General features: G+C 39.1%; 2 protein-coding genes across 2 annotated transcripts; one reads left to right on the forward strand and one right to left on the reverse strand.

Moving 5' to 3' along the window:
• Window positions 1–498: 498 nt before the first annotated feature.
• Window positions 499–14406, forward strand: CCNC (cyclin C). The gene is made up of 12 exons (XM_060753084.2): window positions 499–681; window positions 3065–3171; window positions 5660–5744; window positions 5946–6015; window positions 7138–7189; window positions 7738–7793; window positions 7884–7919; window positions 8760–8851; window positions 9998–10065; window positions 10434–10513; window positions 11298–11416; window positions 12898–14406. The coding sequence occupies exons 1-12, from the start codon at window positions 650–652 to the stop codon at window positions 12950–12952; spliced, it is 852 nt and encodes a 283-aa protein (XP_060609067.1). The 5' UTR covers window positions 499–649; the 3' UTR covers window positions 12953–14406.
• Window positions 14404–19260, reverse strand: TSTD3 (thiosulfate sulfurtransferase like domain containing 3). The gene is made up of 4 exons (XM_060753085.2): window positions 19113–19260; window positions 18608–18787; window positions 16746–16905; window positions 14404–14954 (listed from the first exon to the last, which is right to left on the reverse strand). The coding sequence occupies exons 1-4, from the start codon at window positions 19258–19260 to the stop codon at window positions 14900–14902; spliced, it is 543 nt and encodes a 180-aa protein (XP_060609068.2). The 3' UTR covers window positions 14404–14899.
• Window positions 19261–23083: the final 3823 nt, after the last annotated feature.

Below are 23083 nucleotides of genomic sequence, written 5' to 3' on the forward strand. Positions count from 1 at the left end.
CTTCTGAATGTGCACAGACGACATTGTCATCAGCATATTGTTGTTCTATAACAGATGTTGTAACTTTGGTTTTGGCTTTCAGTCTGCTGAGGTTAAACAGCTTGCCATCTGTCCGATAGATGATTTCCATTCTGGTGGGAAGCTTCCCATCAACAAGGTGAAGTATCATAGTGATGAAGATGGAGAATACAGTTGGGGCAATAATAAAAATGTTGACGCCTGATTTTACCTTAAATGGGTCACTTTGGGACCCACTGCTGTCCAAGTCTGTTGTCATCATGGAGGAGCTCAGGATGTTCACAAATTTATTAGGGCACCCGATTTTTTGGAGGATGGTCCAGAGGGCGGTGCGATTCACTGTGTCGAATGCCTTTGCTCTCAACTAATAAGTCCAGGAGAAGCGGGAATACGGCTTGTCCCTATTGAGAGGGGCGGAACCTTTTTTCCCCGGAACGGATGCGCGCGGCAGCGGAAGCAGGCCGGGACACAGAGTAGGCGCGCGCAGCCCCGGGGCCGAGTCTGCTGCTGCCGCGGCCCTGATGAGCTTGGTGGCCGGGTGGGCGCTGCCGAGTCCTTCCTGTTCCTGGAAGAGAGAGCCCGGGGTGGGTCGGCAGGGAAGAGACCCGGCAGCGAGCCCCGCGCCCTCTTCATGGCAGGGAACTTCTGGCAGAGCTCGCATTAGTGAGTGAACCCCTCGCCCCTCTCTGGTGGGGGGCCCTGGCTGTGGGGGAGCGGGGAGGGGAAGGCTTTTCAGGATGCCACGCCACACACTTCCTGGCCCTGCTGTTTTGAAGGGGGCTCCTGGAATCCCGGGCCACAGGAGGACTGAGGGGTGTTGGCAAACTTGGCAAGGAGAGTGTTTAATTGCTATAGAGCAGGCATGGGCCAACTTGGGCCCTCCCTCCAAGTGTTTTGGACTTCAACTCCCACCATTCCTAACAGCCTCAGGCCCCTTCCTTTTCCCCCTCAGCCGCTTAAGCTGTTAGGAATGGTGGGAGTTGAAGTCCAAAACACTTGGAGGGAGGGCCCAAGTTGGCCTATGCATGCTATAGAGAATAGAGATGATTATGATATTTTTATTTCTCTCTAGAATTGGCACAACATGGACATCATCTGTGCTGTAGAATTAATGCAGTTTGATCCCATTCTTAACTGCCACATATTCAGGATATTCAGGGAATTATAGTTTTGCAAGGTCTCCTACAGGAAAGTGCTGGTGCCTCACCAAAGGACAAAAAACGCCCTCCTCTCCCCTCAATGGCGTAGTGGGTTAAACCATTGTGCCAGCAGAATCCAGGGAGCGGGTTGAGCTCCTGTCTGTCCGCTCCAGCTTCTTATGAGGGAACATTAGAAAAGCCTTCCGTAGGATGGTAACAAATCCGGGCATCCCTGGGCAATGTCCTTGCAGACGGCCAATTCTCTCACACCAGAAGTGACTTGCAGTTTCTCAAGTCGCTCCTGATATACACAAAAAAACCCCCAAAGGACAGAGAAGGCTAAAGACCTTGTAAGATTACAGCTCCCAGGATTCCATGGCATTGAGCCATGTCAGATGGAGTAGAGACAAGCAGCATTAAAATCAATAATCTAGATAGACCCTTTTGTAGAACAGCAATATTAATATCAAATTAAATCCATAGTTTAAAATTGAGTTTTATGTTAGCTGTGAGGTGCTGCCTTTTGGGGCGGAAGGTATAGTGCAGGTTTTAGTATCCCTTATCCTTACCAATTTTTAAAAATAATATTATATTGGCATACATATTTTTCACATATATAAAACAATGTTCAGGGAAAAGCTACACAAAATATCCATATTTACATTACAGCACTAAAATCCAAACATTGCTCAGCGGGATAATATTATATGATATATTTGATGCAATTCCCTTTCAAGGAATTGAATGTTTGTCTTTGTTTTTCTGTATGCTGGAATCCGCCCCAAGTCCTCTATCGGTGGTGTTCAACCTGTGGGTCTCCAGATGTTTGGGCCTTCAATTCCCAGAAATCCTAACAGTTGGCAAACTGGCTGGGATTTCTGGGAGTTGTGGGCCAAAACACCCGGGGACCCACAGGTTGAGAACTATTGTGTTAGTGTGTGGCTGCAGTGTGTAGGCGCGCCACACAAAAGTAACAAGTAGTGTGTAGGCGCGCCACACAAAAGTCTACATGAAATAAGCAATAAAGCGTTTTTTTAAATATATATAAATCCAAAGTTTTCATGAGATATGTTGTGCTTCCAAACATTTTGTTATTACAATTTGTATAAATCTATATATTTTTTTATAAGGAGTTGGTTTAACCTCCAGTTTGCTAGTGAAACTGAATTACTGTGAGGCAAAATGATACATGCCTAAAATGAATGTAACATACATGAAATGTTTGGAAAGCTTTTCTTTAAATATGGAACGCGGGACTAAATAAAAGGGCTGTGCCTGTAGGTACAAAGAAGCTAGAGAACGAGGCCAAGCAGATCTGTGGGAAGGAGCCCAAGAGCAGCAGACTCTTTCTCATGTTTTCACTGATAGTATCTATGATGGTGACAGGACAGTTAAAAATAATGGACCTTTAAATAGTCTGGATCCAATTTCAAATTTGCCTTTGAAATAGCTACCAAAGCAGAAAAATCATAGTTTATCACAGGCCAGCTTTCCCCCCAGTTAGTTACTTTTTCTTATAGCTAATAGTTCAGAAAACAAACCCAAAAGGAAACAAATTACAGTAGGTTGCTGTGAGTTTTCCAGGCTGAATGGCCATGTTCCATAAGCATTCTCTCCAGACATTTAACCCACATATATGGCAGGCATCCTCAGAAAATGTCAGGAGAGAATGCCCATACAGCCTGGAAAACTTGGCCACACAGCTTGGAAATGGCCTAGCAATTCTGGCCATGAAAGCCTTCGACAACACAAATTAACAGTAGTTTTCAATATGATTAATTGAATATGCAGAGAAGTTTGTTATTTTGGCATCAGGCTGTAGAATGAAAGTTGACAAGCATGTTTAATACATGCAATACTCAAAATTGGTTTAAAAGATGTACTCTCTATTTTTTCTTCCTTTGCAGCTTGCAATGGATTTTGGATAAACAAGATCTGTTGAAGGAACGCCAAAAGGACTTAAAATTTTTGACAGAAGAAGAATATTGGAAGCTACAGATATTCTTTACGAATGGTAACATGATTTCAGTTCTAGTTTGCCCCACTGATGTGTGTTGCAGTTGTATTGCTTTGTGCTAACTTCACAAAACATGCAAAATTATAAAGCAAGAAGATTTATCTGTTATGTACCTAGCGAAAAGAAACTTGGACATGCTTGCAGCAGAAGCTTAAGCATTCAGCTTAAATCTAGCACTGTTCAACATAGATTATTTTATTTTCCTACTTAGGTGATGAAACTATCATCACCCCCTTTAGCCCCTCCATTTGTACTGGAGGTCCCCCAGTTTTTAAAAGTAGATTGCAAGAGAATATTATGAAAGGTAGAGGGAGCAGAAATTACACTCCACACTGTTTCATGGATATGTAACAGTGTAATTAGAAATACTTCATTAGAAAATGTCTTTCTGCTTTAAAATAGTACTGTAGCATCTTGGGGCCATGTTACATATTGACTTCCAAGACTTTATAAAGGCAATGACACACTATTTGGTCTATATGTAATGTGGATCCTGAAAACACTGGGCCTTCAGGAAAGTTGAAATAGACTAATCACACTTTAATAGTTTGTTGTTTTCGGGTCCCAGTGCGGATGTGGAAACTTGTGTAAAATTCAAAATACACTTTTTTTTTTCTTGAAACTAAACTTGGCTCCTTCATGAACTCTACTCTGCGTAGAGAGCACTGATGATAAACTGAAGCATCTAGGCCAGAAAATGGCTTTGATTGTGTGTCTGGATATTTCACTGTGGCTGTTATCAGAAATTTGATGCGAAAGTATAGCCATATACTCAGGAGTAGTGGTCAAATGTGATAGCCTTCAAATAGAAGCACATTTTTGAGGGCTAGGACCTCAATTTTTGCGAACCACCATGAGAATTTCCGGGGGGGGGGGGGGGCAGCTGAACCCCGGCTACATGCCTGGTTCGGTATAAGCTTGGATAGAAACTTATCCTTAATGGAGAATGTTCAGCTGATAGCTTAATCCATGATCTGCTGAGCAAATAATTACACAAAGTAGGATTCAGGATATAGTGATAGTAATGCAACATGACATCAGGGTGATCTGTTGTAATGGTTGTTTCTTTAGACAGCCCTTCTGCATGTACGTTTTGTTTGGCTGTGTTCCTTTTAAAATGTGTGCATAAATGTGTGGACTGAAATAGAACTTGCAGGGCTCTTTGAAAATGGCATGATAATGATAACAGCATTGCCATGTTTGGATTATGTATGGATGAGGAGATCCAGGAAGAATACCAAGTAAATCACCTTATGTTTCATTCCATCATTTTCGCCTTCCACCTCTGCTTGGTATCCCTGATGGATGCTCCTGACATTCTTGGCAGATCTCCTTTGCCTGGAAGGCCAAACAAGAGCTACCTGTGCAGCTGACACCAGGGTTGCTTCTTGGCCAACTGGCAGGCAGAGCTAGTGATGGAGCAGCTGACTACCTCTTCTGGTCTCTCAACACCCCACTCCCTTTCCCTAGACTAAATATGCCATGCTCCAAACACCTGCTGCCTCTGAAACCCAGCAACTATGTTGATCCTGGGATCTTGATTCATTAGACAGACAACAGCCATTTGCAAGGCATTCAAACACTTCAGCCCATAATGATGATTCAAAATGCACACAATAACCTGGTAATATTCTCCTATTAGAATTGTAGGGCAAGTGAGTTGAGAAATGTAGTAAGTTGTACATGATAGAGCAAACTGTTGCCTTCACCATGTTGAGATGCTACCTACGCATGTACCATATGCCTCTTCTGTCCTTCATGGAGATGTGACTAATTTGATGTGACTAATTTGATAGAACTACATTTAAAAGCTGGAAATAAGTGCCATCTGCCAGAATATGAACTAGTTTGACTTCGTGAATAGTATATGGCACTTGGACCAGGGTTCACCTTCAGTCCACCGGGTAGCCATGGGGAAATCATTGGCCTAGTTTGATTGTGCATTTTTAAGCACAGGAAAGCCATAGCCAAGAACATGCTTGGCAACCAGAGGTTCCTCTTTCCATTGTGTACCAATCACAGCAAGCTGTTCCCAGTTATGTCTGAAACAGACAACTGTGGTTTAATGTTAGTATACTAATCAGGATCTAAAACTACGCTTTGTACTTTTTGAAAAAATCCTGAAACGATATGTTTAAATTGGACCATTGTGGTTTCTATTTTTGTTATTTGTTATTATGTGTCTTCCAGTCATCTCTTTCTTAAAATGAAGGGCCAAATCAGCCCTATGGTTGCTTTTAAAGAGCCATTGAATCAATGGGCAGATAATCCATGAAGGCAAATGAGCATGTGCATTAACAAAGGGATCTGTAAATATATAAGGAAGTTCAAGTGAAAAATACATTTTTGTCAGTCAGCTTGTAAGACCTCAGAAATGTTGGAAAAATAATAGTTTCTTAGCCTTGTGGGATATACTATCAGTGATTCTGACAAAATGCAAGCTCCCATTTTGAAACTTTAACTCAGTTTTCTTTTTGTTTGTAAGTCATCCAGGCTTTAGGTGAACATCTGAAATTAAGACAACAAGTTATTGCCACTGCTACTGTCTATTTCAAGAGGTTCTATGCCAGGTAGGATCATGCACTCTGTTAGCAGAACAGTGCTTTCTTTTCTTGCACATTGTTATATCATTTAAAAGTTAAAAATTGATTTTATTCTAATTATATACGTAAATCCTATAGATTGATAGGATTCAGCTCTTCTGAAAAAATGGAATAGTTAAGAGTAGCTCTTCCTCTCTATTTAGAGCTATATTTCTTTTTTGCCCCCAGATACTCCCTAAAAAGTATAGATCCTGTTCTGATGGCTCCCACATGTGTGTTTTTGGCATCTAAAGTAGAGGTAAGTGGAGTATTTCTGATTTTTATGTGCAAATTTGGTTAAATGGAGAGGTATTTTAACTCCCCCCTCTTTTAAATACTGCATTTGGTATCTTTTTCCATTTGTGAAAAAGAGAAAAAAATACAGTACTAAAAATTAACAAGGGTTCATTATAATGTTGTAATGTTAGTCTCTCATATTGGCCATTTGCTGTCTTGTCTATCTTCAGTTCTGTTAGACATTGTATTTAAACAAAGTTTATATCACTATTCCAGTAGGTGTACTTTCATTAGTTTTTCCACCACTTTTTATTTTTCTACATTTCTTTTCTTAATATTTTTCTGTACTATCTCTCCTCTTAGCTTCATAACTATGGCTGTTTAATCATATGCAATGGGTACTTGGTATCAATTGCGACCCCCCCCCCCAATTGATACCAAAATCTATAGATGTTCAAATCTCATTATATACAATATAATGAGATGATGTTCATTGTATAAAATTGCAAAATCAAGGTTTCTTTTGGAGACTAAGTATTTTGAATTTGTGGATAGTAAGGGCTAGCTGTCAGCAGACCAGTTGGTAACCTCTGTTCCTTGAGCACTCAGACCTTCTGGTACTTGTCCTGCAGGTTTAGTTTATGTTTTTGCCTTATGGACATAGAAGCGTGGCATGACAAGGGCCATCCTGTCAGTTGCATTGCAGTTGACAGGTTCTGCTGCATGTAACGAAAATAGCCTCCTTTTCAGATGGGTTGTTAATAGCCTATAGCAGGCCTGCACAACCTGCACCCCTCCAGCTGTTTTGGCCTCCAACTCCCAGAATTCTTGGCCATTGTACAAGCTGGCTAGGGCTTCTGGGAGTGGGAAGCCTGAACAGCTGGAAGGCCGCAGGTTGTGCAGGCTTAGTGGATTGTTGAAACTTTAGTGAAGCAAGCAAAGTTTTGGAGGGGCACTTTCTACAGTAGTTCTCCATATCCAGCTTCAGCCATGTGAATTTAGCTGTCCCACAGTTACTAGCCATCCCCCCTTTTGTCCATGTTCTTTTTAAGGAAGCCTTTTTAAAACTCATAATGATAAGCCATGATGTACATCTAATGTGGTATATCTTCCAGCATGATTTAATTTTATTTTCTTTTACTAGGAGTTTGGTGTAGTTTCAAATACAAGATTGATATCTGCTGCTACTTCTGTATGTAAGTGTAAATTATACTCTCTGTATGATACAGATGTAGAACAGCTGTTATAAAAGAATAGAAAAGACGTACCCTTTAAAAAAGAAATTCCATCCCCCAAGTGTGATAAGACTAAATAGTTTACTCTTAATATTGCTGATATTTTGTAAATTCATCTTGTTTAGATTTTTTTGCATACATGATAATGGAAAATTAATACCTATGAACCAGTGAATGGTTTGATGTTAGTAAATATGTGGAAAAATAATAAATATTTCAGTATAAATTTCAGGCCATTGAAAGCAAAAAATTAATATCATATAAAACTTTTCATTATTTAAGCCCTTATAGTGCTGTTTCACTCACTAATATTTTCTGACTGTTCATTGCGGTTGCCATCAGATCTCAGAAATTGTCATATTCTTCAAAAGATATTGTTTCCTGCTAGTTTGTTGAAGCCTAAAGTGTGAATCATTTATTGTGAAAGGGATTATGAAATTCAAGAAGAAATAAATATGTTTTTATTACTTTCTTTTAAAAAAACATATCCTGAATTTTCTTTATTGCAGTGAAAACTAGGTTTTCGTATGCCTTTCCAAAAGAATTTCCTTATAGGATGAATCATGTAAGTATGCAGTAAGGAAATGTTTGGGATATGGCTTATTCCTTTCCTGTTTTTCAATGAATGACTAACTTACATTTCATATCTCTACAGATACTAGAATGTGAATTCTATCTTTTAGAATTAATGGTAAGCTTCTCTGTTCACTTACTACATTGCTTATATTTTAAACTAACCATTCCCTGCCACGCATTGCTGTGGCCCAGTCTGTGTATATATGTGTGTGTATATGTGTATATATGTGGTTTGCATATGCATTGTAATGTATTTTTTTCAGCTTTTTAAGTCTCTTTTTTTTGTGTTTTTCAGTGTTTTATGAGTGATGGTCACTTGTTGGCCTGATAGGTGTATTTTGTCCAAATTTGGTGTCAGTTTGTCCAGTGGTTTTTGAGTTATGTTAACCCCACAAATGAACATTACATTTTTATTTATATATAGAAAGCAGTATGCATTTGCTCTTTGCATAATGGGATGGGATGTGCTACCACAAAACAGCACTTTTTTTTCATTCTGCAAATCTGTGGGGTATGTATACACATACACAGAAATGCATTACAAATTCACAGCAAAATGCTACCTACTTTGAGCACAGAGTGAAATACACACCAACCTAGTTATGCTTGATCTTTCAGCAGACACCATAGCCTTAAGCTCATCCCACATGCAGTAATCAATTAGCTACACATTCACCATGTGTAAAGGTGTCAGAGAAGACTGTGTCTGTTTGCAGAACCATCGGATTTCCTGGGACACCATTTATACAGCTTGTGCAGTTAAGTTTTGTGCTAGTATAGTGTGCCAAGAGGATTCTGGTGTCATCGTGAGGAGGAAGTCAGATAATGTCCACTAGTTATGTGTCTGGTGGCCACATGGACTGCTACGGTTGAAGCTGAATGCTCTGATTGTTTGGCAAATTTCAGTGAATTTAGTACTGTATTTAATTTTGATCTGCTTTTGTAATCTTCCCAGGACTGCTGTTTGATAGTGTATCATCCCTATAGACCTTTACTCCAGTATGTGCAGGATATGGGTCAAGAAGACATGCTGCTGCCACTTGCTTGGTAACAAAATTAAAACTTTTATTTCTTTCTTTCTGAGTAAGAGCAAAGGATTAAAGAAAAGTATTTGAAAAGCAAAGTTTATTTGCCTATGAAAGTTTGACAGCAATGCATGGGAATGACTTATTTGGCAAAACATTGGCAATCGTTTATTCAAGTAATTTCCTTTTGGAAAATGCATGGAACTACAGCATGTTGAGATGATTTATTTTGTTGTTTTTGTTGGAATTCAACCCCACACTGCCCAAGTCTTAAGTCCTCCTTGTGTTCTCTCTCTCTCTCTCTGCTCTAATTCTGATTAGTTGTGTAATAGAATGGATACTTTTCTACTGCAAGCCATTTAAAATTTGACTTCTGTTTCTTAAATCTTTGTATGTGCTGTGTGCTTTGAGATCTCTCTCTGCATGTGTGTCAGAGAGATATAGTGATTGGTGTTTTTTCCCTTCCTTTGAAACCTTAGAAGAGATGGGTGTCAGAGTATCTCAGACCCAATTTTTGCCTTTTAAGAAATGCAGGAGAAATGCCTCTAGAACATGGCCCTATAGCCCGAAAAAAACCCACAAGAACCTAGTGATATCAGCCATGAAAGCCTTCGACAATACAATGCAGCTATTGTTCTTTATTATTGTAAATAAACCTTTTGTGATTTTTAAAGATTGGACTCTGCATCTTTGCCTGCCTAAGCTCTGAATTCTTTATAGCCGTATCACACGGCGCTTCGCGCTCTGCTCGCTAATGATTCAATGCTTAACTTTTAGTATCCTGTTTGTTTTGGATGCTCTGCGATATATTTAGGGTAGTTTTCCCTAACAGTTTTTATGTGGGATAGCCTAATAAATGCCTGCATAGCTTTTTCTTGAAACATTAGGCATAGTCATTGAATGCTCTGATTGCTAAGAGTTCACACATGGAAAATGTATCAGAAACAGAATATGGAAATGTATTCTGTTTCAGAATAACCTTTCCTAACTTTTGTTAGACTGTGGTTCTAAAATAAATTAACATATGTGGAAGAAATGTGTTCTACTAAATTGAATCTGACACCTTGATTTCATTTGAGTGTGTAAATGCATATCTTGGTTTCATATTATAACCGTGATTCCTTATCTGAAATCATCAACATGTTGATTTCTTGTTTTATCTGCTCAGGAGAATAGTGAATGACACCTATAGAACTGATCTTTGCCTGCTGTACCCTCCTTTCATGATAGCTCTAGGTAGGTAATTGCTAAAGACGTTTATCATTATTTGAATGGAAAGGTTTGGTGTGGCATTCCATCCTTAGCCATCTTCATATAATATCTAATGTTGAGATCAAAACCTCAATGCATTTATTCTTTTCAGTTAATAATGGAAACATTTTTGATAGACCTCTAGAAAAAGAAAGTGGCATTGAAGCTAGAAATCTGTAAATTTATATCTCAAGTGAATGTCAGTAACATGAAATACCTGGCAACATGGAAAATGTGTTCTTGAAATCCTGTAATACAGACACAATGTTCTGACAACAAGCTTTGTTTTTACCAATATTTGTTTTTGCAAAGAATGTATCTAACGCCATATCCAACATTTGTTTACTTTGCAGCTTGTCTACACGTGGCTTGTGTTGTCCAGCAAAAAGATGCTAGACAATGGTTTGCTGAGCTCTCTGTTGATATGGAAAAGGTAGTTACATTTTATTTATTAGCTTTAGATTGTCATGAGAAAAACTGCAGGCTATCCACATTAGACTTGTATCTTATAGCATAAGAATATTGAACAAAATGGGTAAGCTGCAAAATGTATTGAGCCACCATTTGCTGGGGAAACCATGAAAGCAGAAAACGTGTACCAGTTTCTTTAACTGGAATTGGAGAGCTACATGCAACCCTGAGCTCAGCCAGCTGTTTTTCTAATAGTCTTGTTAGATTGTAGTTTCCGGGTTTTGCTGTGGTGGCAAGGGGAAGCAGATAAAACAGTTTCTCCAGTACCTGGTGCCTCTTCTTCCTCATAACTGCTGGTGTAATGCATCAACCAGATTCTAGTCTAAGTGATCACACCAATTTTGCGTCAGATTGCAAACTACAGGCAGTTGATTGCACTCTAAGTTTTCATGAGAATTCCACAGGAAGACAAACATTCAGGAAAACTGTCATAACACATTTTCATCTATTTAAAGTATTTATTCCCAGTTCTTCAACCAAAGAGATGGCCAAAGTGGCTTTAAAGTAGTTGATATGTTAATTTCCTGTCCTTCGTCTTACAGTCTAGTATTTATATAATCTGAACTTTATCCTTTTAAAGTATAAATAATCGCTGAAGTTGCAGACTTTGGGATGGCATTAAAATATATTCTCCTTTATTCTCCCCCTTCCATAGATTGTATTATTATTATTATTATTATTATTATTATTATTGAAAACAAAACCAAGCATATAAAATATTGTCATTCACTCATGTTCTTGCTTAGATTTTAGAAATAATCAGGGTTATCTTGAAACTGTATGAACAATGGAAAAACTTTGATGAAAGGAAAGAAATGGCTACAATCCTAAGTAAGATGCCTAAACCAAAACCACCTCCAAACAGGTAGGTGTCTTCAAACTGTGAAACAACAGTAATTCTTAAATGACTGAATTTGAAGAGAGCATATTTGAAATGTAAACACAGCATTTTAGTAAAGTTCTATCTACAGATATTGTTTTATATTGGAGTATATTTCTGGTTGTGACATTGGGTCTGTGAGAAAAGGTTTAACTTTTGATATAATTGAGAAGTGTTTAGATCAATTACACATTTCCCTATTTTATTTTGTGAAATTAGCTATCAAGTTAGCTAACACTTATTTAAGACTAGGCATTGTTCTGTGAGGCTTCAGTTATGGGACTGTCATAACTCAATGGTTCTCAACCTGTGGGTCCCCAGATGTTTTGGTCTTCAACTCCCAGAAATCCTAACTGGCTGAGATTTCTGGGAGTTGTAGGCCAAAACACCTGGGGATCCACAGGTTGAGAAACACTGGTAATAACTGAACCAAAGTGTTAGGCCATATGCTTTCAGATGTAATGGATTTTTTATCATGGTTGATCATTACTAAAATAAACCACAGCATGTTTTAGTCCCATGTACTCCTTCCTGTGGTATGATGTGAGAAGACAGAAGTTTTTGCTTTCATATTTCTTGTTTGAACCTAAACTATGGAAATGAAATGAAGCTTCACTCTCTTTGTAGCCATTTGGCAGAGGAGAGAGGAGCAGGCATGTCTAAAGTTTGTTGTGGCTCATCTCTTCACATTATAGTACAACTTAATAAAAAGCGTTGTGACACATAACTTACATGCCACATCAAACCAATTTCTTACACCCAATTTACATAAATCTTGCAACATAAAGAATTCTCTAAGCTTGAAGCAAATTCCTATGAAACTATTTTTCTTACATACAGAGTGGGGCATAGAGATCTTTCAAATTTCTAGGAAGCACTGTGTGGGCTATAGTGGGGGTAGAAAGATGGGGTAAATATAACTCATTAGGTTAGCTTTGACATTTTCAGTACCTATCATGAGTTGGACTAGTGAACATCGGGGCGTTGTTCAACCATATTATGAAGACAAATGTTCTGTGAGAACGACGCAGAGAGCGTTCTGTACACACTTCACGCCATTCCACCTGAGGTGACCCAGGCAGTGATGGAAAAATTCCGGGAATGTCTTCAGCGATGTCTTGCCAAAAATGGCTGCCACCTGTCTGATATGATTTTTAAAACCCATTAAAACAAAACTATTTTATGTACTTTTCAGAAGTATATACCATTTTTTCTAGATAGCTTTGTTCAATTTTAATACCTCTTCAAAATGTGGGAGATCTTTATGCTCCAACCTATGCTTCCTGTTATGCTCACAGATGCCTCCACATGAATTCTTTCAGTTTGAGAGCTGTATGGATGGATTGGGAAGGCCTCAGGCAGTATTGAAAGTGTAAATTGCTGTAGCAAAGCTCATGATTTCCTGCTCTGAGTGTTAACAGAGGCTCAAATGTTTGATGTGTTCATATCTGCTTTATTCCAAACAGTGAAGGTGATCAAGGGCCAAACGGGAGTCAGAATTCTAGTTACAGCCAGTCTTAAGACATTCCAAAGATACTCACTCTGGACCATTTTGGATGAAGACACACTGGGATTCTTTTTTTCCTTGGTGGAAGACATGGACAGAAGGTTTCAATAACGGCTTTTCAGAAAGAACTTGAATAATGTTTCTGTCAAGTGTATTGAAAGCTTTCCTTTAGAAACAGATTTTGAATTGTGCCACAAAGAGTTACCAATCAAATCAAAAACCTTGGATAATGCTAGGAAAAGCATATACCATTCAGTTTAGAGAGTGAAGAGTTTGATACTTTTGCTACTTTAAAAAGTGAAGAGTTTAAGAAACCTTGTTATTATGGAGCTGTGTAACTAACTGGATCTTTGTTGCCCTAATACTAGTTTGAACACAGAAGGTGACTTGAAACGTTGGACTTGAAATTCTAATTTTCCAGGTATATTTTATTTAAATGCCAGTGGATATTGTACAGGATGGAGAACACATCTTCAGTAAATTACTGGAAAAAATACCCTCAAAAATAAGGCTACATTGCATTCTTCATCTGAACTACAAACTCTTGGTACCTATAGATATGCATCTAGCATATCCAAAAGAGTGCAATATGTAAAACAAATTATGGCCGTTTAAGGGAACATTTCACTTTTTATAAATGCAAAATTATTAAGTCCTTGTGCAAACTGCAAGTCAAATTTTGCAATCCAATCAAGTTGTGAAGCGTAGAATCTATTTGAAGTTGTGCTGGTGGGTGTGTGCTACAATTTTGTCTGCCTTCATTTGTTGCTCTGAATGATTTTTAACAAGGGCCTCTTGAGAAAGTAGCAGCTGTTGAGATGAGACTAGATTTTATTCCACAATGAAGTATTTATTGTAGATCATTCAAGAGCTTTGTTGCTCTTTTCTAATCAGAGGGCCACATCCTGTGCTGCTTACTCAGGCAGACTTCCCCATGAAAATGGGATTTGCTCTAACTCCTTAGGGTTTTAATGAACAAATTCTGCATTTCATTACAAGTGTTTGTTTCCTATCCTAAAACAAGGTGAAAATGATGACCAGTTTTCAGTGTAAGAGCTCTATAGAAACAGAAGAATGTTGATAGAAGTCTAGTCACATGGTGCTTTTTCTAAAACTTGATTTTAAAAAAGCAGGAATGCCTGCCTCTACTTGATCTGTCATTCAATTAAGTGTAACCAAAGTGTTTTTGTATGCAAATGCTTGGGCACTTTGCACTTAACTGTTGGAAGTTATTTTTATAAAATGTGTTCCGAAACTGGCTTACAACATTTATGTGAGACATGATGAATTTCTGACTTCCTCCAACTCCTATTATTTGTTCATTGATCTTATATCATACCTTTGCTAACATAATTGTTTGAAGATACTGTGTCCATAGTATTTTGGAAATTGTGTTTTCCTGAGGATTTAAACTTACTTTGTAGTATGGAGTAGCTGTGTAGGAATAAAAATAAATGCAGATGGACAAGTTTGATTGGTTTTATTCTAGAACTAAAAATTCATGTCAAGACATAAACCAGGTATATCAAAAGAACTGGAACCTATAAAATCACAAGAAACTGTCTTAATAAAATAAGATTGCATCTTTCATTAACTGTAGCTTTGTAAGATAGTAACTGGCTACTACAGTTATATACAGTAGATATAATGTCGAAGTCAGTAGTTTTCACTTCTCTCTGAACAAAAATTAGTGTAAGTTTTCTTGCTAGTTTCATCTATTAGTTTATATAATACATAGCTTTCATCTTGATGTAATGACTGAAGGAACCCCACATGCCATTTAAAGTCAACTAACATACCATTATCATAGGAAGAGCTAATAATTTAAATACCATATGATCCCTTTCAAAAAATCTACCTTAGACATTTTAAGAAGAATCTTAGGCTGATCTGCCTCAATGTGTGTTGCAACATTCCCATGTAGTTTCAAGATGCTGAATATTTTTCCAGAAAGCATTTCTTCACGGAAGATTCATATCTTTCCATTCTTTGAAGCCACCAGCATAATGCCGAACTCTGAAAGAACATATTTCAATGTTTAACACATTTCATACTGTAGCGGTTACTTCCTCTATTTGTCCTAGAGTTGGGTCACACAAAAGGGCAGTCCCTGGACTGGTGCCAGCCCCCAAGTTCTTGGCTGCATGCGTGTAAAAATTCCAGGAAAATGTATTGTCGAAGGCTTTCATGGCCGGAATCACTGGGTTGTTGTAGGTTTTTTGGGACATGGCCATATAGCCCGAAAAAACCTACAACAACTCATTTCCAGGAAAGTAAGGAGTTATGACAAATGTACACAAATATGATGCCAAGTACCTGGTTCTTTACAATAAAGCCTGTAGGTCCACTTCAGAAAGGTTAAGAAGCAATGCTCTAGATCACATTGGTCAGACCAGAACCATTTAGTGGGTTTATAGCTGTGTGAAGTTGTCAAGCTTAAACAGTCAACCCCTGAATGTGCATTGGTGCAGTAGTAATCTTTTAAACAAGGTAAAGGGACAGCAACAAACAGTATGGTTCACACTGTTCTCTTTAATGTAGCACCTTATTTTTAAATCACCCTATTTCAGCTTTTGTGGACCAGAACCAAAAGGGGCTTCTGAAATTCTGGTGAAAGCTAACACAAAGCAGGTTTCGTTAAAATCTCTGCATGGCACCTGGAGACTGACAAAACAGGCAGAAACCACTATCTTAGGGGCCTTCCACACAGTCATATAACAGAATATTGTAGACAGAAAATCCTACAATATCTCATTTGAACTGGGTTCAAAGCAGAAAATGTGGGGTTTTATTTAGCTGTGTGGAAGGGGCCTTAGTTCCTTTGGTAACAGCTAAACTTGTCTCAAAGGGGAAAGCTCTAAAATGCCTTTGGGCAATTTCAGTTTAGTTCCATGGATTGTCCTTAAAAAACATCTCTTACTAAATTTACAGGATTCAGAGGAGTCATCCAGTGGGTTTCCATGGCTAAGTGGGGATTTGAACTTTGATCTCCAGAGTAAAGTCTAATACCAAAACAATACATCACATTGGCTCCCCTTATAGACATATAATTACTCTTAATTATGAAAGTAATTAATTAAAGTTTAAAACATGGTACTGATATATCGCTATAGGTACAACCCTAAATAACTTTTTAAGCCACATAATACTTGGTTATTCTCATAAGATACTTTTTTCATCTTGTTTCCAAAGCATGTAATTTGCTATTAACATAGATGTTCAAGACCCTTTACATTACAGTATTATTCTATGGTTAATGCTCCCAAATGCACTACTTTCTGATTTTAAATTTTAATAATTGTGTTTTTAATTCTATTTTATTGGTTTTAAATTGCATTTTTAAGGCTGAATTGTTTTGGGTCTCAATCCAAAGGAAAAAAAGTGAGGTACTTCTACTATTGCCACTAATAATAATCCAAAACAGTGAATAAATGCAGTCAAACTAATAAAAGCAGTTAAACCAAAAAAAAGAAATTATGTTTCTTTTTCCAGACTTGCTCCAACTACTTTGAAGTGCATATTAATATTAACTACTTTTAAGTTTTCAAGAAGGGAGTAATGATTACTGGTTGGTGAAAACTTTCCAACACAATTCATTTCTGCAGATCTAGATGTTCAGCCACCCATAAATTACACATAAACATAAATGAGATCTCTAGAACTGCTGATTTGCCACACCAAGGGCAAAAAAAAAAAAATTACAGGAAGTACTATGTTGCCTCCCCTGCTTTCCACCTCTGCTTTTGCTTTACTCTGAATTAAAATGTCTACAGGTATAAATCTATCTTGTAGGTCTTTTTCACTTACCTACTGAAGCCCAGAGACTTTGCAGCAGCTAGAGCTTGCTTACTTCTCACTCCTGCCAGACAGGAAAAGACTAAGTGGTCTGATTTTGAAGGCATATCTTGCCTATATTTCTCTTTAAAATCGTCTGGGTCCATCTGTAATGCTTCTGCAACCTCACCCACTGAAAGGACACAAAGGAACTATTAGTTTAATCAATTTCTTCCATGACAAGTTGGTACGATGACAAAGAACTACAGGTAATGAAATCCAGATTGTAGGTGAATATTATGTATAGGGAACTGCTTGGGCAGAAGATAGACTTGTTTCTCCCTCTCAGGGCTCTTCCACAGGCATATATAACCCAGAATATCAAAGCAGAAAATCCCAAAATGCATGTTTTGAATGGTTATTTGAGGATCCTTCCACACAGCTAAATAAAATCCCACATTATCTGCTTTGAACTGCAATATATGGCAGTGTGGACTCAGATGACCCAGTTCAAAGCAGGTATTGTGAGATTTTCTGCCTTGATATTTTGGGTTATATGACTGTGGAAGGGCCCTAAGTCAACAGACTGTAGCCAGATTGCTCTCCAGAGCAGCATACAACCCCTCTACTACGCCAGCTCCACTGGTTGCCAATCTGCTACCAAGCACAATTCCAAGTGTTGGCTTCAGCCAGGCCTGTAGCCAGGATTTTGTTTCCGGGGGGGGCGGGGGGGGGGGCGCTGAGTCTGAGTGAAAGAGGGTCTACCCTAGCAAACCTTTTGTATCGTTATCCCAATACCCCCAAGCAAATGGGATATATTGAGCATGGTGATCAGGTCATTACATGAATAAACATAACAGTTTAAATAATGTACCAGTAAGGCCTTCTCGCGAACCACCATGAGAATTTCGGGGGGGGGGGGGGGGGGGCTTCAGCGGCTACATTCCTGGCTTCAGCTTATAAAGCCCTGAACAGTTCTGGCCCAGCTACTTGTATGAATGTATCTCCTGCTGTGAACCATCGCAAAGTCTAAGATCGACAGAAGAGGCCCTGCTCTCAGTCTCACCATCCTCGCAAGCAAGACTGGTGGAGACGAGAGACAGGGCCTTCTCAGTGGTGGCCTCTTGCCTGTGGAACTCTCTATCAAGTTACATTAGATTGCCCCCTTCCCTCTTGTCCTCTAGAATGAAACCCAAAACCTGGCTATGGGAGCAAGTGTTCAAACAGTAAGGTAAAGGTAAAGGTAGTCCCCTGACATTAAGTCCAGTCATGCCGAAGAGCCAGCGTTGTCCGTAGACACCTCCAAGGTCATGTGGCTGGCATGACTGCATGGAGCGCTGTTACCTTCCCGCCGTAGCGGTACCTATTGATCTACTCACATTTGCATGTTTTCAAACTGCTAGGTTGGCAGAAGCTAGGGCTGACAGCGGAAGCTCACACCGCTCCCCGGAATCGAACCTGCGACCTTTCGATCAACAAGCTCAACAGCTCAGTGCTTTAACCCACTGCGCCACCGGGGGCTCCATGTTCAAACAGTAGAGGCAGCAATTTAGAATGGGACCCAATTTGTGTGAATGATAATGGACTAACCTGGACTATGATTTCAAACCTGCATGATTTAAACAATGTTTTGGTAATTTTATGTTTTAATTGCTTTTATCATTTATTACTATTGTTGGCACTGAATGAATTGTGAAGCTGCCCTGAGTCCTCCCCCAGGGGTGAGGAGGACAGGATATAAATATGCGAAATAAATAAATACATTCCGGTTGAAAGAAGGACGGGATACAAATATGCTAAATAAATACATTCTGGTTCAAAGCAGAAAATGTGGGATTTTATTCAGCTGTACGGAGGGGGGCTAAGTCTCAGGATGAGAAACTTTTATAACTTACGTGGAATGCAGATGGACCCAGGGATTCCCCCAGATTTCCCGACCTCCCATTTCTCCCTGACATCAATAAGCGAAATGGCCTTGGAGTCCAGCAACTCTTTGAGTTCCTTGTAGGAGACTTTGTTGTGGTCCTCCTCGGTGGTATAAAAACGGCAAACAGGGAATGGCTTAGTTCTGCGATCTGTAGAGGAAAAATAAAACAACCTCACAATTAAACACCAGAATATACAGCCAGTCAGACACCAAGTTCAAGTGTAGTACAGAAGTGGTAAACAGAATATTGTGCAGGTCTGGGCAAATTTGGGCCCTCCCTCCAGGGGTTTTGGACTTCAACTCCCACAATTCCTAACAGCCTACCGGCTGTTAGGAATTGTGGGAGTTGAAGTCCAAAACCCCTGGAGGGAGGGCCCAAGTTTGCCCAGGCCTGTAGGCAGAGCAGTTCAAGCTCATTCATGGAAGGACCCCAGGAGGCCCCTCCCTCTCTGCCTGCCTCCCGAGCCACTTACTGCCAGAGCCGGGCTGAAGGAGAGCGCCTTGGCAGGGACCCCGAGCCAGCTGGTGCAGCCCTGGGCCTCGGCAAGGCTGTGTGGCTGGGCCCCGGAGGCCAAGGGCGCCACTAACACGGCCCAGCTGCCTCCAGGAGCCCCTCCACATGCCTGTTTCCTTAGGAGAGGAGGCGGGGTCCTCCTCCCGCCTTAGTAGGCCGCGGCATTCGCCTGCTTGCTTCTTGGCCTCTGTTCCACCTGCGGGGATAAGATATGGTCTCCGCTCAGGATAGGTCTAAACCACGCATGCGCAAACTTGGGCCCTCCTTCCAGGTGTTTTGGACTTCAACTCCCAGAAATCCCAGCAAGTTTACCAACAGCATGTATATTTTCAAACAAAGTTATTTTTATAGAAACAATTATAATACTGAAAATCTTACTTTAGAAAGAAAGATTTAAAATAGATTCTCCATTTGACATAATTGAAACATACTAAATAACAGTAGCAGAAGAGCCATACTGAAAAGTCTGGTGAAATCATGGTGTTTCCCCATCAAGCAGAGTGATTGGCCTGCTTCTGGGAGTTGAAGGCCAAAACATCTGGGGACCCACAGGTTGAGAACCACTGCGGTAGGCATTGAAGACCAAAACACTTGGAGGGCTGAAAGTTAGGTTGCCCATGCCTGACTATAACATATTTGTATTGAAGTCTTTCATAGCTGGAATCACTGGGTTGATGTGTGTTTTCCGGACTATGTGACCGACCATGTTCCAGAAGCATTCTCTCCTGACGTTTCGCCCACATCTATGGCAGGCATCCTCAGAGGTTGTGAGGTCTGTTGGAAACTAGGAAAATGGGGTTGATATATCTGTGGAAGGTCCAATGCTAATCAAGGTGGCCAATGGAAATATACACACCTGCCTCAAGCAGACAAGAGTTTTTTCTCCCACCATGGACATTTCACAGATATATCAATCCTATTTTCCTAGTTTCCAAGAGACCTCACAACCTCTGAGGATGTTCCCATAGATGCAGGCAAAACGTCAGGAGAGAATGCTTTTGGAACATGGCCACACAGCTCGGAAAACACACAACAACCCTATAACATATTTCCTTTTTGTGTGGAGTAAACTGAGAAGACCAGGAGGAGCTAGCCTTTAAAATGTTTAAAAGCAAATAACTTGGAAAGTTACTTGGCTGTTCCAGTGTGCCTTCAATGAATGAATAACAATAACCTCTGACCTGACTAAACCCTGCATAAAATGCCTTCGGAAGCACTTTATTTTACTTGTTAGTGCAATTGAATCTTATTTCGTTCCTCAGATCCCCTGTCCAGATACATTACATTGCTCTCTCACCCAGTGTTTTTTAAACTTTTAATGTCTGCAGCCTGCCCTGCCATGTAAGCCACCCCGAGTCTCCTTGATACATACACATATATGCAAAAAAATTAGTTGGTGTTCTGGGCCACTATTTAAACTTATAGAAGATATTACAAAAGCAAAATCATAACATTTTCTTCTCCCCCTTCCCCTTCTTTATAAAAATAATCCTTGAATAATGTTTACATTTATGTACAATATATTCTGAGCTTGTAATCCTGTCATAGAGTCATAGTTGGAATAGACCTCGTGGGCCATCCAGTCCAACCCCCTGCCAAGAAGCAGGAAAATCATATTCAAAGAACCCGTGACAGATGGCCATTCAGCCACTGTTTAAAAGTCTCCAAAGAAGGAGCCTCCACCACACTCAGTGTCTCAAAAGAGTCCAATCTAGCAAAATACATTTAAAATATATACCATACGCCACTTTATGAAGACCTATATTTTCCAGCAGGCCTACACAGTCAGAAAGAAAAGGAGAGAGAAAATACTGTATAACTGATACATAGGGCTCTGACCTCCAATTTGCTGTAATTTTTTAAAAAGGAAAAAAATATTCTATTACAGATCTACTTAATATTTCTATTAACATTGCTCATAATTATAGACCACATCACTAAAAAAATCTAAAAATAGTTTCCAATTTTTCAAAAAGTATTAAATCCTCAGGAACCCTAGCTATCCTTCATTAATTTAAACTCTTTTTAAAGACCTCATTATATTACTTCACTAGGTTTTTCTTCAAATTATTTTGTCATTAAAAGATGGTTTTGAACCTATCTGTAAAAAAGGGTGCCATATGGACAGGCTGGCAGCCAGCAACTAGTGAACCCTTTTTGTGTGCCAGCTTATATCTGTCACATTTTCCCTTCATAAAGATGCTTTACCCTTGATTTAAATATAACCCTCAAGAAAGTCAATACTATACTTCTTCTAAATGAATGTAAGAACAAATAATAATTATAACACTCCTTTATGAGCAATATCAAATTATATTAAAAAGATGAAATAGTCCCCATTAACACTGATTAGTCCCCTGATACAGAGGAATACATATATGGAGATATTCCTTTTCATTGTTGCATTTATGTGCAAACACAGAAATTACTGCATATTGGACAAAATCCTGTATGCATCCGATCAGTTGTTTATCAAAGACATCCCATTCCTTTCAATGGATCACAATAGCTCAATGCTGGTCAGGAATGTTCAACCAAATTGACAAAAGTTGTAGAAGGATCCGTCACAAGTTTATATTGTTTTTAGCTGCAAACCTTAACTTCCTTTTGTATATAAAGTTCTGTCCCATTCCTGGAATCTGAGAGATTTAGTTGTCTAAAATTTTAATTATTTTGTTAATATTATTGAAACACAATAAGATTAGTACACAGCAAACAAGATCACTATGCTCGTTATTGTACTGGATCATACGTCGGACACTTCCCAAGTGTCTAGGACTATGTGATTTTTCGATGAATAATGTATGCAGATCCCAGTAGGGTGGCCTTTTGCAGTTGACAGATGGTAATTTTGTCAGCGCCAATTGTGTTTAAGTGCAGGCCAAGGTTTTTAAGCACTGCATCCAGTGTGCTGATCACCACTGGAACCACCTTTACTGGCTTGTGTCAGAGTCCTTGCAGTTTGATCTTTAAATCCTCGTATAGTGTCAGCTTTTCCAGTTGTTTCTCTTCAATCTTGCTGTTGCCTGGGATTGCAACATCAGCAATCCCTACTTGGTTTTTTAACATGATTGTGAGGTCAGGAGTATTGTGCTCTAAAACTTTGCCACTCTGAATTTGGAAGTCCCAGAGCAATTTGACATGTTCATTTTCTGTAACCCTTTCAGGCTTGTGATCCCACCAGTTCTTTGTCACAGGCAGATGGTATTTGTGGCACAAGTTCCAATGAATAATAATAATAATAATTATTATTATTATTATTATTATTATTATTATATTTATTTACACCCGCTTTATCTTCCTTGAAGGGGTCTAAAAGCGGCGTAACATAAAAACGATAGCACAGCATTTAAAATATACAAATATTAAAACAGAATTAAACATAAACAATATTAAAAGATCCACAGTTAAAACCATTCAAAAGTATTTGATGCATATTCAAAGCTAAAACCACAGCTCCTCTTCAATTGATCTCTAAAACCTTCATTTTTAAAAACCTGCCTGAATAGAAAGGTTTTAGCTTGCTGCCAGAAGGACAGCAACTATTTTGAACAATATATCTTCAATAATATAGATATTCCACATAGAGCAGTGGTTTATAACCTCTGGGCCACGGACCACCAGTGAGCCATGAGGATGAAAATCTGGTCCACGAGCCTCCTTCCTCTTTATTTATTTGTTTGTTTTGTTTCATTTATTTTATTTCTACTCTTCTCGCGCCGCCTGCCACTCTTTCCCTGTCACTGACCATGGCATATGTTCTATATCAAAAACTAGAGCTGATGTGGTCTATCGATTGCAATTTTCTGAATAAGCACCCCAAACTGAATCTAAAGTTGACCAAAAACTCATTCATAATCCTTTCGGTACTAATGTTGGAGAGAGGTCCCTGGTCAAAGTGGTCTCTGAGCAAATGGTCCCTGGTCAAAA

Source organism: Anolis sagrei, chromosome 1 (assembly GCF_037176765.1).
Source record: "Anolis sagrei isolate rAnoSag1 chromosome 1, rAnoSag1.mat, whole genome shotgun sequence".
In the NCBI taxonomy this organism is placed as follows: Eukaryota; Metazoa; Chordata; class Lepidosauria; order Squamata; family Dactyloidae; genus Anolis; species Anolis sagrei.